Genomic DNA, 16,647 nt, shown 5'->3' with positions numbered 1-16,647 from the left:
TCTCTATTTTCTCTATCTCTTTCTCTCTTTTCTCTCTCTCTCATCCTCTCAGCTGAAGCGTGTGCGGGAGTCTGAGAAGCAGTGTAAGCCCATGCTGGAAAAGAACAAGGTGCTGAATAAGAGGAATGATGACCTCAGCCAGACCCTGCAGCGCATGGAAGAGAAACTCAAAGGCCTGGCCAAGGAGAACCTGGAGATGGTGAGTGGCATAGAAATAGAACTACAGACCATTGTCTTAAATTGGGAATCCCCATTCTAGTAATTCTATTTATATGGTGAGTGGAATCATCGCACAGATCTCAACACAATTAGGGCTCCAATAGTTTAGTAAAATGTTTTACATTTTACCTTTATTTAACCAGGTAGGCCAGTTGAGTTCTCATTTAAAACTGCGACCTGGCCAAGATAAAGCAAAGCAATGCGACAAAAACAACAACACAGAGTTACACAAACAAACGTACAGTCAATAAAACAAAAGAAAAGGTAAATAGAAAAATCTATGTACAGTGTGTGTAAATGTAGAAGAGTAGGGAGGTAGGCAATAAATAGGCACTAGAGGCAAAAATAATTACAATTTAGCATTAAAACTGGAGTGATAGATGTGCAGATGATGATGTGCAAGTAGAGATACTGGGGTGCAAAAGAACAAGAGGGTAAGTAATAATATGGGGATGAGGTAGTTGGGTGTGCTATTTACAGATTGGCTGTGTACAGGTACAGTGATCGGTAAGCTGCTCTGATAGCTGATGCTTAAAGCTAGAGAGGGAGATATAAGACTCCAGCTTCAGAGATTTTTGCAATTAGTTCCAGTCATTGGCAGCAGAGAACTGGAAGGAAAGGCGGCCAAAGTAAGTGTTGGCTTTGGGGATGACCAGTGCAATATACCTGCTGGAGCGCGTGCTATGGGTGGGTGTTTCTATTGTGACCAGTGAGCTGGAATAAGATGGGGCTTTACCTAGCAAGGACTTATAGATGACCTGGAGCCAGTGGGTTTGGCGACAGATATGTAGCGAGGGCCAGCCAACGAGTGCGTACAGGTCGCAGTGGTGGGTCGTATATGGGGCTTTGGTGACAAAACAGATGGCACTGTGATAGACTACATCCAGTTTGCCAAGTAGAGTGTTGGGGGCTATTTTGTAAATGACAATAATAATAATAATAATACAAGCATGCCACAATAGCTCAGTGTTTATGAAGACTGTCTGCAACACATTGGCTATGATTACAGTCCTTATCAAAGTACAGTCTGCATTAGTCTTGTGGATAATATATATAGAGGGTTGTTTAACTCAACTACAACTCGCTCCACTCACAAAGGTCTTTTCTGTTTCTGTAGAATGAGAAGATCAGCTCCCACCTGCCACTGAAGAAAGCCAACTGTAAGTCTCTGAATGATCTGGACCAGGCGCATGATGACCAGGAGATTGAGTTCCTCAAGCTGCAGGTGCTGGAGCAACAAAGCATGATCGACGAGCTGACAAGAGTGAGTTCTCCTTTTACAAATTTGAATTCCCCAATGTATATATTTTTTTAATCAAATCAAATCAAATGTATTTATATAGCCCTTCTTACATCAGCTTATATATCAAAGTGCTGTACAGAAACCCAGCCTAAAACCCCAAACAGCAAGCAATGCAGATGTAGAAGCATGGTGGCTAGGAAAAACTCCCTAGAAAGGCCAAAACCTTGGAATAAACCTAAAGAGGAACCAGGCAATGAGGCGTGGCCAGTCCTCTTCTGGCTGTGCCAGGTGGAGATTATAACAGAACATGGCCAAGATGTTCAAATGTTCATAAATGACCAGCAGAGTCAAATAATAATAATCACAGTTGTTGTCGAGGGTGCAACATCACCTCACGAGTAAATGTCAGTTGGCTTTTCATAGCCAATCATTGAGAGTATCTCTACCGCTCCTGCTGTCTCTAGAGAGTTGAAAACAGCAGGTATGGGACAGGTAGCACGTCCGGTGAACAGGTCAGGGTTCCATAGCCGCAGGTAGAACAGTTGAAACTGGAGCAGCAGCACGGCCAGGTGGACTGGGGACAGCAAGGAGTCATCATGCCAGGTAGTCCTGAGGCATGGTCCTACGGCTCAGGCCCTCCGAGAGAAAGAAAGAAAGAAAGAAATAAAGAAAGAAAGAAAGAAAGAAAGAAAGAAAGAAAGAAAGAAAGAAAGAGAGAGAGAGAGAGAGAGAGAATTAGAGAGAGCATACTTACATTCACACAGGACACTGGATAAGACAGGAGAAATACTCCAGATATAACAGACTGACCCTAGCCCCCGACACATAAACTACTGCAGCATAAACACTGGAGGTTGAGACAGGAGGGGTCAGGAGACACTGTGGCCCCATCCGATGACAACCCCTGACAGGGCCAAACAGGCAGGATATAACCCCACCCACTTTGCCAAAGCACAGCCCCCACACCACTAGAGGAATATCTTCAACCACCAACTTACCATCCTGAGACAAGGCCGAGTATAGCCCACAAAGACCTTCGCCACGTCACAACCCAAAGGGAGGGCACAAACCCAAAGTTTATTTTGGGATATTCAAGGTTTTATTTACAATGTAAATAACATACAAATACATTTAGTCAAAGAGTACATTTTACAAATAGGCATCCACTTCTAAAATGATCCAAGGTGTTGATTTACTTACTAATCTCTGTGGAGCCCAGAACCAAATCTTGTGTACACTGACCATCTAGCATTTACTTTGTGTTAATAGTATGTCACAAGAGACAATTGACTTACTGACTAAACAAAACACAAGAGAACTTGTGGACACACAGTATCTGGAGAACTAGTGGATACAGTATCTGGAGAACTGGTTGACACACAGTATCTGGAGAACTGGTTGACACACAGTATCTGGAGAACTGGTGGACACAGTATCTGGAGAACTGGTTGACACACAGTATCTGGAGAACTAGTTGACACATTATCTGGAGAACTGGTGGACACAGTATCTGGAGAACTGGTTGACACACAGTATCTGGAGAACTGGTTGACACACATTATCTGGAGAACTGGTGGACACAGTATCTGGAGAACTGGTTGACACACAGTATCTGGAGAACTGGTGGACACACAGTATCTGGAGAACTGGTTGACACCCAGTATCTGGAGAACTGGTTGACACACAGTATCTGGAGAACTGGTGGACACACAGTATCTGGAGAACTGGTGGACACACAGTATCTGGAGAACTGGTGGACACACAGTATCTGGAGAACTGGTGGACACAGTATCTGGAGAACTGGTTGACACACAGTATCTGGAGAACTGGTGGACACACAGTATCTGGAGAACTGGTTGACACCCAGTATCTGGAGAACTGGTGGACACACAGTATCTGGAGAACTGGTTGACACACAGTATCTGGAGAACTGGTGGACACACAGTATCTGGAGAACTGGTGGACACACAGTATCTGGAGAACTGGTGGACACACAGTATCTGGAGAACTGGTGGACACACAGTATCTGACTCTTTTGCTCTTTGACAGGTACAATTGGCTGATCTCAGGAAATGTATCCATGGTTGTATGTTTGTTTGTTGGTAGTTCATAAATGGAAAAGTCTAAATGGTGTCCTTGGGACACTCTGACGTCACCCCATTGAAGTTTACATTTAGAAAGGTAAGGGTTAAGGTTAGGGTTAAGGTTAGGTAAGGGGAATAGTTAGAGTTAGGTTTAGGGTAGGGGTTAAGGGTTTATGGTAGCGAGGTCCCAAGGATTCCCGGATAGCTCTAACTGTTCTGACATGCTTGATATGTTTCAGGATAGGGAAAAACTATTGCGGAAGAAGAGGCATAAACGAAACAACAGACCAATAAAGGTAGAGTTTTTTCTTGCCGTGACAACACAATAAAAAACATCAGTACAATAATACATTCATCTGCCTTGGGAAATATTTACTTCCCCACAATCCTGTGATCTCTCTCTACACAGAGACACATTGTAGTGGACACCTTCTTTGGATACGATGAGGAATCCATGGACTCAGAGACGTCCTCCGTGGCTTCGTTTCGCATGGACCGCACTCCAGCCACTCCTGATGAAGACCTGGATGAGGTGAGACCTGTTCACGTCACAGGCAGTCGACACAGTCCCTGGGTGGGGAAGGAACTTTATTTATGATAAGTGATCAATAACCTTTGCACAAGCACCAGCAGCACATCAGCATCTACTTTCCCTGAACCAATGTGTTTCTAATCTCTCTATGGGAGCAGGTGTGACACTTCCTGGCTTTCCTCCCAATGTCTTCTCTCTAACCCTGGTGTCTGTTCATGGTCACAGGGACTGGTCAATGAGGAGTCGGAGCTGCGCTTCAGGCAGCTGACCAGAGAGTACCAGGCCTTACAGAGGGCATACGCCCTGCTGCAGGAACATCAAGGGGGCCTTCTGGACGCTGAGATAGAAGCTAAGGTACAGTGCCACTGCCATTAATGTTAACTTAAATATCACTGCCATTAATGTTACCTTAAATATCACTGTCATTAATGTTACCTTAAATATCACTGTCATTAATGTTAACTTAAATATCACTGCCATTAGTGTTAACTTAAATGTCACTGCCATTAATGTTACCTTAAATATCACTGCCATTAATGTTACCTTAAATATCACTGTCATTAATGTTACCTTAAATATCACTGTCATTAATGTTAACTTAAATATCACTGCCATTAGTGTTAACTTAAATGTCACTGCCATTAATGTTACCTTAAATATCACTGCCATTAATGTTACCTTAAATATCACTGCCATTAATGTTACCTTAAATATCACTGTCATTAATGTTAACTTAAATATCACTGCCATTAATGTTACCTTAAATATCACTGCCATTAATGTTAACTTAAATATCACTGCCATTAATGTTACCTTAAATATCACTGCCATTAATGTTAACTTAAATATCACTGCCATTAATGTTACCTTAAATATCACTGCCATTAATGTTAACTTAAATATCACTGCCATTAATGTTACCTTAAATATCACTGCCATTAATGTTACCTTAAATATCACTGTCATTAATGTTACCTTAAATATCACTGTCATTAATGTTACCTTAAATACCACTGCCATTAATGTTAACTTAAATATCACAGCCATTAATGTTACCTGTGTAGGCTGTCATTGTAAATAAGAATTTGTTCTTAACTAACTTGCCTAGTTAAATAAAGGCTAAATTAAATATATTTTTTTACATAAATATCACTGCCATTAATATTCAGTTAAATATCAGTGCCATTAAAGCTGGAATGTGGTCTTGGTGAAACTGCCTCGTCCGGTTGTGATATTACAACAACAAAGTAGGTACTTCAAACAGCGAACACTGTTTTCCCCTCGAGCGCCAGAACAGCAGACTATCTACTGCAGATTATTATTTTACCACGATGCTGGATGCTCCTCTCCTCCGTTTCATCAACAAAACAAAGACAATTAAAAATGAGCTGGGGTGAACAGTGGCTTTAATGTTCAGTAAAATATCACCCACATAAGATTGTATTTGGCCATCCTCTGCGACAATAGGGATGGGGTCATGCCAGATTGGTTTCTGTATTCAGTAAAATGCTGATAAGACTGCATATGCATTCTAGACTAAGTGTACAAAATATTAAGAACATATACCCCAATACAACTACAGCACTGCTCATGCGTTCTAAAACAACACCAACCAGTCACATTCAGCTGTATCCAGTGGATGATGTTAATGTGAATAATGTTGTGTGTCCCAGGCTCAGGAGCAGCTACATGCAGACATTCTCAGGTACAAGGCCAAGATAGAAGACCTGGAGAAGGAGCTCGCCCACAAAGGACAGGTAAATGACATTACCCCCAATACAGACCAATGACATTACCCCCAATACAGACCAATGACATTACTCCCAATACAGACCAATGACATTACTCCCAATACAGACCAATGACATTACCCCCAATACAGACCAATGACATTACCCCAATACAGACCAATGACATTACTCCCAATACAGACCAATGACATTACTCCCAATACAGACCAATGACATTACCCCCAATACAGACCAATGACATTACCCCCAATACAGACCAATGACATTACTCCCAATACAGACCAATGACATTATTCCCAATACAGACCAATGACATTACTGCCAATACAGACCAATGACATTACTCCCAATACAGACCAATGACATTACCCCCAATACAGACCAACACTAAGACATGGGCTGCTTCCCAAATGGAACCCTTGTTTCCTATATCGTGTACTACTCTTGACCAGGGTCCAGGGCTCTGTTTGGTCAGCGTAGAACGCTATAAAAGGACATGGCTGTCATTTGGGATGGGTCCTACGACATAGAGAAAGGCTATACACAATGTCCCAGTCGTGTCAAGAACTGCAACGCTGCATCCTTGGTACACACAGTTTCCTGTGTGTACCAAGAATGGTCCACCACCCAAAGGGCATTCAGCCAACTTGACACAACTGTGGGAGGCATTAGACTCAACATGAACCAGCATTCCTGTGGAACGCTTTTGACACCTTGTATAGTCCATGCCCTGACGAATTGAGGCTGTTCTGAGGGCGAAAGGGTGGGGGTGCAACTTAATATTAGGAAGATGTTTCTAATGTTTTGTACACTCAATGTATTATATCGATCTACGGGAGCATATATACATTATATAATGTTATAATATATTGTTATTATATATAGATGTTAGATATTTCATAAGACAAGCCTCATCAGTACGTTGTAACCAGAGAAATAGACTGGTAAATTCATTGGTACACTCACTCTAATTCCATGGTTATAAGTAACAGAAGACAATGTTTCCCTCATTGAAACTGGGTTCTCTTCTGGCAGGACTCCAAGTGGGTAGAGGAGAAACAGCTGTTCTTCAGGAGGAATCAGGAGCTGCTGGAAAAGGTCTGTCCTTCTATGATATCATTGATGTTATAATAGTATTGCATTTACACCATTCATCATCACATGGAAGCACTTTACTTTCTGCAGTAAAGTCAACTCACCTCGCCCTCCACTAATGTCCACTTCTGAGAAGGGTGATGCATGGTAGCCATTTTGGATCTGAACATTCACTATGCACCACTTGATATTGCAGAGGTATGGAAGTCCATGCAACTGGCAGGCTCTGACCTTCATGCTATACATCTGGTCTTCTGCAGGTGGAGAAGTTAGATGCAAAATGTGGTCGACAGCAACAGGAGCTGCAAGACTCCAAGGACCAGAATGAGCTCTTGGAATTCAGAATACTGGAACTAGAGGTGGGCCTGGTTATGACAGGTTAATGATGCTACTGTACATTTGAATGGAATCACAGCTGTTTACTTAAATAAAATTGTCTAAGATCAGTAATGGACTAGATAAATATATATAATGGGTTTGTAATATTCCCATCAATAGATGTTTTACTAAATTGACAAGAACAGAGAGGGACACATTAAACACTTTACTTCAGGCTTGTTTGGGGAACCTTTGTATTTAGTGTTACAGTCTCTCAGCTCAGTGTTTCTCAGCCCCAACACACACACACACACACACACACACACACACACAAACACTTGGCAGGCTATTTTCTCTGTTCCGAGCACATCTAGGCCCTGGCCGTGCAGAGCATGATAATTCCTGCCCCAAGACCTACAGCCCAGCCCAGCACTGCTTGCTGCTTCTGCCAACATGCTAATCAATTGCAGTTTTTTTTCATGGCCAGGCTGAGACAGGCTCAGAACACAGGGCTTTGTGCATTCTGTGCTGCAGTGCAGATACTGCAATAAGCCCCCAAAAGGATGGTGCTTCCATCTACTGGATAAAGAATAGAACAACAGAAAATACCCCTGCACTGAATCCCTCCACAGTCTTCTTTGTCCAATCATAAAAATATATATACAGTACCAGTCAAAAGTGTGGACATACCTACTCATTCCAGGATTTGTCTTTATTTTTGCTATTTTCTACATTGTAAAATAATAGTGAAGACATCAAAACTATGAAATAACACATATGGAATCATGTAGTAACCAAAAAAGTATTAACCAAATCAAATCATGTTATTTTTGAGATTCTTCAAAGTAGCCACCCTTTGCCTTGATGACAGTTCTGCACACTCTTGGCATTCTGTATAACAGCTTCACGAGGAATGCTTTTCCAACAGTCTTGAAGGAGTTCCCACATATGCTGAGCATTTGTTTTCTTCTTTTCAAAATAAAGAAAAACCCTTTAATGAGTAGGGGTGTCCAAACTTTTAACTGGTACCGTATATATGTTTTATTGTCACATACAACAGATATATGCAGGGAAATGTGTTGTTTTACAGGGTCAGTCATTGTAGTATGGCGCCCCTGGAGCAAATTAGGGTGAAGTGCCTTGCTCAAGGGCACATCGACAGATTTTTCACCTCGTCGGTTCCATCCTTTTAACCAATGCTTTTAACTGATTAAATAAATGTAATTTTCCTCCTGTAGGAGCGTGAGCGAAAGTCCCCTCCGTTTAATCATCTCCGCATGCATCCGTTCTCCGAGGGTGTCAGCGCCCTACAGATCTACTGTATGAAGGAAGGAGTGAAGGTATAACCCATCTCAATAATATCTGATTGCGTTGTAACATTTGACATTTTAGTCATTTAGCAGACGCTCTTATCAAGAGCTACTTACAGTTAGTGCCTTCATCTTAAGATAGCTAGGTGAGACAACAACACATCACAATCGTACCAAGTACATTTTTCCTCAGCAAAGTATTTTTTCAGCAAAGTCGGTTCTTTTTTTTTTATAATACGTGATATTTTGTCTTCCTGCTAAACAATGTCAGGCGAAATAGGATGCTGATTGTTTATTTCAATCCTTTCCCAGGATGTCTGTGTACCTGACCTGATCAAGCTCCTAGACATTCTGGGTGATAATGGGGTAAGTCTGTTGGAATGGGCTCTATAATATGTTGTTACTGATGTTTTGCCAATGTTATCCAATCACTCCTTCTTTGCCAAATTATTAAAAATAAAGATTGTTTTACCTTATTTTTATTTTATTTATACAGAACTTGCGAAATGAGGAGCAAGTGGCCATTATTCAAGCTAGCACTGTCCTCTCTCTTGCTGAAAAGGTATGCCAATACAAAACAAATATTGTTGCTTAGTTCAAAGTTACTTGTAAGCAATGTCATAGCCATTCATATAGCATTGTTACTTATCAAAGTCATTGTTGTGCATTGTGCTGTCCTTGTCTCCCCCTAGTGGATACAACAGATTGAGGGAACAGAGGCAGCGCTGCACCAGAAGATGATTGACCTGGAGCTCGAGATGGTGAGTTCCTTCTCCATTCACATCCCTCACTCACTGTCACATCACGCTAGCTCGGCTTGACTTGAGTAGTTTTTACTGCGTTTCATGGAATTAAAATGTCATATTGCTGCTTATATGGTTTATGGGCGGCAGGTAGCCTAGTGGTTAAGAGAGTTGGGCCAGTAACTAACTGAAAGGTCGCTGGTTCGAATCCCCGAGCCAACTAGGTGAAAAATCTGCCGATGTGCCCTTGGGCAAGGCACTTGACACTAATTGCTTCTGTATGTCGCTCTGGATAAGAGCCTCTGCTCAATGACGTAAATGAAGAGTGTATGTGCACAAGATATTTACTCTCCTGTGTTCCTGGTTTCCTCCCAGTCTTGTCAATATCGCTGAGGCTGTTTCCACTATTCCAGGTTTGTAACTGTGACATAAGCAGGACGTTTGTTGTATGTTGTTATCTCGCAGAAGCAGACGAGTGTGTCTCTGAATATTGCCTACAGTATTATAAGCTTGGCACATGTTGTGTAATATATCATGTTTGTGTGGAAGAGATGCTCAAATGACTATAAGGTGTAAAGACAACACTACCTGTATCACTCACTACCTGTTGATGTGATGTTAGGAACTGTTGAGGATGGTACTGACTTCTTCAGTCAAAATCAAATCAAATGTATTTATATAGCCCTTCGTACATCAGCTGATATCTCAAAGTGCTGTACAGAAACCCAGCCTAAAACCCCAAACAGCAAGCAATACAGGTGTAGAAGCACGGTGGCTAGGAAAAACTCCCTAGAAAGGCCAAAACCTAGGAAGGCCAAAACCTAGTCACAGTATTGAGATCAAAACACTGACCCGAGAGCACTGTCCCCCACAGGAGATGTTCTGTAAGCAGAAAGGCTATCTGGAGGAGGAGCTGGACTACAGGAAGTCAGCCCTGGATCAGGCCTACACGGTAACTGTTGCATTCCCCCTCATTCAACCTCCTGCCTTTAAATACACAATTGCTTTTTCATTGGCCACAAACGTGTTCCATTTCAAGTGAACTTTGAACATACTGTAAGTGTAACATCGATTATTGTGTGCAATGCATACACCTCTCCCCTAGCCAGTACCGACTTGTAGATGATGGCTATCTACATACATTATATTATCGTCACTTTGGCTAACTACCCCCTCAACCTCCACCCACAGCAAATCCAGGAGCTGGAGGCTACTCTCTACAACGCGCTGCAGCAGGACAAGGTGATCGGGTACGGCGAGCCTCTGAGTGACATGCAGAAGGACGAGCTACGTACGTCTGTGGAGAAGCTACGCAGACAGATGCTGAGGAAGAGCAGAGAGTTCGACTGTCAGGTTCTGGCTGAGAGGATGGAGCTGCTCCACCAGGCCCATCAGGTACAATATACAGTCACACAATATATTCCATTCAGCTGACGCTTTTGTCCAAAGCCACTTACAGTGTATTCATACATGTACATTTTCATGGGTGGCCCCAGTGGAAATCAAACCTTTATCCATTAAAATGTATTATAAGTACACTCCCTTTGATGACTCAACATGAGACATGACTCAACAGATGAGGACTGTCTGTTGGAATTGCAGCTGAAACTATGTTTTCTCTATGAGTCGCCTTGTCTGAGACTTTAGACCTGAAGCTTTGTGTTAGTGGACACATGTCTTAGTCACACAGACAACCCAGGGTCGATACCTGTTGGTTACACCAAGGTATTCTAATGTCTAATTCTATGGTGGTTACACCAAGGTATTCTAATGTCTAATTCTATGGTGGTTACACCAAGGTATTCTAATGTCTAATTTCTGAAAGAAAGATCAATAAAATACAGTATGTCTAGAAAGAACAGAAGGATAGCTTTCACAGATCCTCAGTCCTAACATCAGTTCAATACTTAGTATGCAACACTTACACCTGACATCAACTTTATATTGTTACTCTAAGCAGTTACAACATTTAACAGAACAGCATATGTTTTCTGGAATGAACAAGAGATTGTTCAACCCGAATTGTAATTTACTATAACGTGGAACAAAGATGATGCAGCTGCTGCAGTTCCTAAATGCTACTGTAGAGGGCGATGTTCCATTGATTTACAGTTTACACTGGCTGATCCACTCCAGAGGGTAGCAGCATCGTGTGGCAGCCTCTCACACACAAGCAGCTGCTGAACCCCTTACCAGGCTACTCCAAGGGCAGAGCTGTCAGCATACCTGTCTCACCCATGGTTTTACAGAAAGCATTTAATGTTTCAATAAACCATGCCATAGGCAGATGCTCCAATGAAACCCCAAATGCATCTAAATCATTTGTACTGATACACCAAAACTGTAATACTGATGTTTACCTAACTGTACAATACATATATGTTTTCTTAACGTTTGTTGTGAAGTTTATTTATATTTCCAGCAGTGATTCAAAAGTGTATGTAAAATATAGATTTATGGAGCATATTTGTGTTGGCTTGGCATAAAGTTAATTCAGCTGTAGCATGCAATGTTACTGTTGAATAGATTGGATATACTCACTAAGGGAACAACAATGTTTTCAGAGAATCCGAGACCTGGAGGATAAGACAGACATTCAGAGGAGACAAATTAAGGATCTGGAGGAGAAGGTAAGATGGCCAAGTTATTTACCTTCACACAGGTTTTTCTCTCTCCTCCCTGTTGGCTATAAACTGACTATGACTGTGTCCCAAATGCCATCCTATTTCCTATCTAGTCCTATGGACCTTAGTTAAAAGTAGTGCACTATATAGGAAATAGGAACTCAGCCCCTGTGATGCTTCTGTGACCTGAAGGGGCCTGTTAAAATATGAAATATAATGTGTTGTTATCCCTAAGGCTTTCCACTTGACTGACATTCAGTCTGTCTTCTCCTTATAGTATCCTTACAGTCAAGCATCAGGCAGACCTTTGTCCCACTGAACTCCACATCACTGACTAGTTAATGAACCAAACATAATGAGGCGTGGCCAGTAGTTCTGCTTCCATTGTTGCACGATACAGAGGGGGATGTGCGGTTTGGTCAGGTCAGCGCATATAGTCAGGACCTCGGCCCTGTTAGAGTTAAAGTCCTGAGTGGCTCCCGAGTAGTGCAGTGGTCTCTCAGTGCTAAAGGCGTCACTACAGACTCTGGTTCGATTCCAGGTATCACATCCGGCTGTGATTGGGAGTCCCATACCAACGCACAATTGGCCCAGTGTTGTTAGGGTTTGGCTGGGGCAGGCTGTCATTGAGAATAAGAATTTGTTCTTAACTGACTTGCCTAGTTAAATAAAGGTTAAATATAAATTAAAAGTTGTATATGAACCAAGTTGTACATGACTCAGAATGGCTTTTTGCTGTAGTTCTGTAATGGCTATGGTCTGTTTGACACCATAGAGGCTAGCCATATCAGGACTAGATTTCTCTGTATTTAAATAAAGTTCAATTCATTGATTCATTGATAGTTCCCCACCTAGTAGAACAGTGTTTCTTAACCATCCTCTGTTTCTGCTTGTAACTAACATGTCTTCTGTTTTTCTGACTCTCTCCTCTCTTTTTCTCTCTCTTTTTTTCTCTCTCGCTCTCTCTTTTTCTCTCTCTTTCTCTCGCTGTCTCACTCACTCTCTCTCTCACTCTCTGTAGTTTTTGTTTCTGTTCTTATTCTTTTCTCTTGCCTTTATCCTTTGGCCTTGATGTCTGTGACATCTCCTGCAGCAGAGGTGAGTCTGGCCTGGTCAATAAACTCAAGAGAATTTTCTCATCTTCCTTTCTACACTCATCTGTTTCCCCTGTTGTTCTTCGTCTCCCTAGCGACCATCAGGACCTGTGATCGTCATAAGTGAAATCGTCTTTGTAGTGTAGCCAACGTGTCTTTCCACAGTTGTGATTCATGAAGTTCCATTGTTTAGGGAATCATGCTATATGTAACTAATACTTTTCCTTTTCATTGAAGCCAACCCATTTTTCCTTCACAGTTATGAAGAAGAGCATTATTTAGTGCTAACCTTTGTCAGACTGGGACGTTGTGTTCTTGGCATGTAAGCTTTGTTTGGTCTGCCGGCTGCTCGGCCGCTTCTTAGTCCTCCGTATGGATAATGCTGTAATGTACACACAACCATTGTTGGATTGATCTCATACTCTTCTATCGTTGTCTCTTTCTTCTTAGTCCTCCGTATGGATAATGCTGTAATGTACACACAACCATTGTTGGATTGATCTCATACTCTTCTATCGTTGTCTCTTTCTTCTTAGTCCTCCGTATGGATAATGCTGTAATGTACACACAACCATTGTTGAATTGATCTCATACTCTTCTATCGTTGTCTCTTTCTTCTCTGTTTGCAGACAGCGTGGAAACCTGGAGATTGTGTTTGTGACTGCAGTGGCTTTTATTTTGGGGAGAAGAGAGTCGACTTTGTGACTCATATTGTAACAGTGAGTGGATATGGAACTGTTGTGTGTTGGACATGGCTGGGAATTCACACCTGTTTGATTTGGGACCTCACTCTGGGGATATACATAATGCTGCACTGCACTGGACTGATCCTTGGACCATGGAACTTCAACTCAGTGGGATAACTGGAACAGAACCCTCAGTCGGAAAACACACACACTCACACACACGTGTAAACAGTCATATACACTGTACACGAACATACTGGAAACACACACACACACACGCATGCACACACACACATCAACCCACTTTTAAAGACAAAGGAAACCAAAGTCTAGGAGATCTTATCTCTGCCATGCAGGGGAACGCTACACCATCCATCTACTCCAAGACTACACCCTGGCTACATACCGGCTACCCCCAGAGTACCCCCCGACTACCCCCAGAGTACCCCCCAGACTAACCCCAGACTACCCCCCAGAGTACCCCCCGACTACCCTAGCCTACCTCCAGAGTACCCTTGACTACCCCAGCCTACCCCCAGACTACCCCCCTTGACTACCCCCAGAGTACCCCCCGACTACACACAGAAGAGGACAGGAATGACTGCTGTAGGCTACATCAACAGGCCTCACCAGACCACAGTCCTTCCAACTCTCTCCCTCTCCTCTCTCTCTTATAAACCTGATCGGACGCTCTTATGTGTGAATGCACCCCTTCACAGGAGTGACGAGACATGATCAGGGCCTGTGAGTGTGGTGACTGACTGATCTGATGGTGACTGAATGACTGATCTGATGGTGACTGACTGACTGTTCTGATGGTGACAGACTGACTGTTCTGATGGTGACTGTTCTGATTGGGACTGACTGACTGTTCTGATGGTGACTGACTGACTGTTCTGATGGTGACTGTCTGATCTGATGGTGACTGACTGACTGTTCTGATTGGGATGGACTGTTCTACTTGTGACTGAATGTTCAAATTGTGACTGACTGTTCTGATTGTGACTGACTGATCTGATGGTTACTGACTGCCTGTTCTGTGACCAGGAGACACAGGACATGGGACACCCAGCTCAGGTGATGGCAGAGATAGAGAAGTACGGGAGAGAGGATCCACTATGTGCTCACACACTGACCCACCAGATATCCTTTTCAACAGAAGACCAAGGTTTCTGTTTGTAGACTTTAACTGTCATTTTTTAAACCAGCAGACAGAATGGAATTAGGTCTCTGGTTCTACTTCCTTTCCTTTTTTAATAAACCAAAAGTCCCAGTCGATCCCCATGTACCAAGATTTCCACAGAGAAAAAAGAAGACCCTCTATATGGCTGTGTAATATATAGATTTGTTGATATGTACATGTGTCTTGATGATTTCTGTAGTCTCTTTTCTTCTTTCTGTGAATATGACCTCTTTCTCCTCTGCAGCTTGAACAGTAGAACTACTCAGCCGTTTCTAAATACTCCAACGTATGAAACACTGTTTATTGTGGTGACAGCTGCAAATGAACTTTACTTCCTCAATTGTACTGAACTTAAAATAATTGGAATATCGATATTCTCCTCCACTCTTTTTCCTTTCACATTCCCTCTCTTTTGTACTCTTTCAAGATGGTCAATTGTAGCCTACCAGCAGGAGTTTCATGGTTTATACTGAATGACGATTACCACTCCCTTTAAATGAACAGTAAACACTACGTCCCAGCTACCTACCTGCATCCTTAACAGCTTTGGCTGATTCTGGTCATTGTCTTCTCAGCAAATCGATCAGGAATACTGTAAAACGAAAAGGAATACTGTACCTCTTTCAGCAATGACATGCCTTTTTGCTCTACTGTATTTGACTAACACCTCTTTCAGCACCATGGACACCACAGGGGTTGGTTCTAACCTTCCTAACCCACCATCCCCATCTCCCAACTGAAATAGGAGAAAGTTGACGAAATGTCTACCTGCTGGTTCTGCTTCTCTCCTTTCACCCTGACTATGTCCTGGTCTTGCAATATTAACTACATGTCCCTGTCCAAACCCTCACCCACCCACGCTAGCTCCCCCACCCGGCCCTATTTAGCGGCCTAGGAACCCAAAGCATCCCATTACATACCTGTACATGTCCCACTTCTCTTACATTACACTGTAGGAGAATGATTGACACTATTTTGGAACAAACTCAGCCAACTAGCGATTGCCTTAAATGCGCTTTCCCCATCAATTTGTAAGTTATTTTTAATGATTATGTTTTTGATCAGTTAGTATGATTATGTAAAGTTGTACATTTCTTTTCACCGAGGACATTGATTTGTATATCTTTACCCTCCTGTCTTCCAACGAGAATTTAACCCCCTCCTCTTCTTTCAAGTATATTAAACAAAACAAAAAGGGATAATGATGAAAATAAAAGTTCATGGCTTGCAGTTTTAAGTGTCAGTATTTTTGTGACATCTTATTTCCAAATCTCATTTGTGGTTGTGACGGACTTTTCCAGAACCTGTTGTTACAGCGTGTCTCAGTTCCTCCAGAACCTGTTGTTACAGCGTGTCTCAGTTCCTCCAGAACCTGTTGTTACAGCGTGTCTCAGTTGCTCCAGAACCTGTTGTTACAGCACGTCTCAGTTCCTCCAGAACCTGTTGTTACAGCGTGTCTCAGTTCCTCCAGAACCTGTTGTTACAGCGTGTCTCAGTTCCTCCAGAACCTGTTGTTACAGAGTGTCTCAGTTGCTCCAGAACCTGTTGTTACAGCGTGTCTCAGTTCCTCCAGAACCTGTTGTTACAGCGTGTCTCAGTTCCTCCAGAACCTGTTGTTACAGCGTGTCTCAGTTGCTCCAGAACCTGTTGTTACAGCACGTCTCAGTTCCTCCAGAACCTGTTGTTACAGCACGTCTCAGTTGCTCCAGAACCAGTTGTTACAGCACGTCTCAGTTCCTCCAGAACCTGTTGTTACAGCACGTCT

The 16,647-nt window shown here is 42.5% G+C and overlaps 1 protein-coding gene across 4 annotated transcripts in view; it reads left to right on the top strand.

The window, feature by feature from the left end:
- Positions 1 to 16,112, top strand: part of LOC110533368 (janus kinase and microtubule-interacting protein 2) — a 44,067-nt gene extending 27,955 nt beyond the window's left edge. For 2 of the 4 annotated variants that reach the window (XM_036989725.1, XM_036989724.1), the window contains exons 6-22: positions 53 to 199; positions 1,337 to 1,483; positions 3,786 to 3,842; positions 3,956 to 4,078; positions 4,304 to 4,432; positions 5,752 to 5,835; positions 6,865 to 6,927; positions 7,185 to 7,283; positions 8,481 to 8,582; positions 8,865 to 8,918; positions 9,049 to 9,114; positions 9,245 to 9,313; positions 10,170 to 10,247; positions 10,487 to 10,690; positions 11,860 to 11,925; positions 12,941 to 13,017; positions 13,643 to 13,779. In XM_036989725.1, the coding sequence (XP_036845620.1) occupies positions 53 to 199; positions 1,337 to 1,483; positions 3,786 to 3,842; positions 3,956 to 4,078; positions 4,304 to 4,432; positions 5,752 to 5,835; positions 6,865 to 6,927; positions 7,185 to 7,283; positions 8,481 to 8,582; positions 8,865 to 8,918; positions 9,049 to 9,114; positions 9,245 to 9,313; positions 10,170 to 10,247; positions 10,487 to 10,690; positions 11,860 to 11,925; positions 12,941 to 12,991 (1,539 nt within the window). In that variant the 3' untranslated portion in view covers positions 12,992 to 13,017; positions 13,643 to 13,779. Of the gene's footprint in view, positions 1 to 52; positions 200 to 1,336; positions 1,484 to 3,785; positions 3,843 to 3,955; positions 4,079 to 4,303; positions 4,433 to 5,751; positions 5,836 to 6,864; positions 6,928 to 7,184; positions 7,284 to 8,480; positions 8,583 to 8,864; positions 8,919 to 9,048; positions 9,115 to 9,244; positions 9,314 to 10,169; positions 10,248 to 10,486; positions 10,691 to 11,859; positions 11,926 to 12,940; positions 13,018 to 13,642 lie in introns of all 4 variants that reach the window. The other 2 variants (XM_036989723.1, XM_036989722.1) reach the window with 1 other exon arrangement.
- Positions 16,113 to 16,647: the final 535 nt, after the last annotated feature.

Source organism: Oncorhynchus mykiss, chromosome 10 (genome assembly GCF_013265735.2).
Source record: "Oncorhynchus mykiss isolate Arlee chromosome 10, USDA_OmykA_1.1, whole genome shotgun sequence".
NCBI classification, from domain to species: Eukaryota; Metazoa; Chordata; class Actinopteri; order Salmoniformes; family Salmonidae; genus Oncorhynchus; species Oncorhynchus mykiss.
Note: the sequence above shows the minus strand (reverse complement) of the source record. Positions and strands in the feature narration are given on the sequence as shown.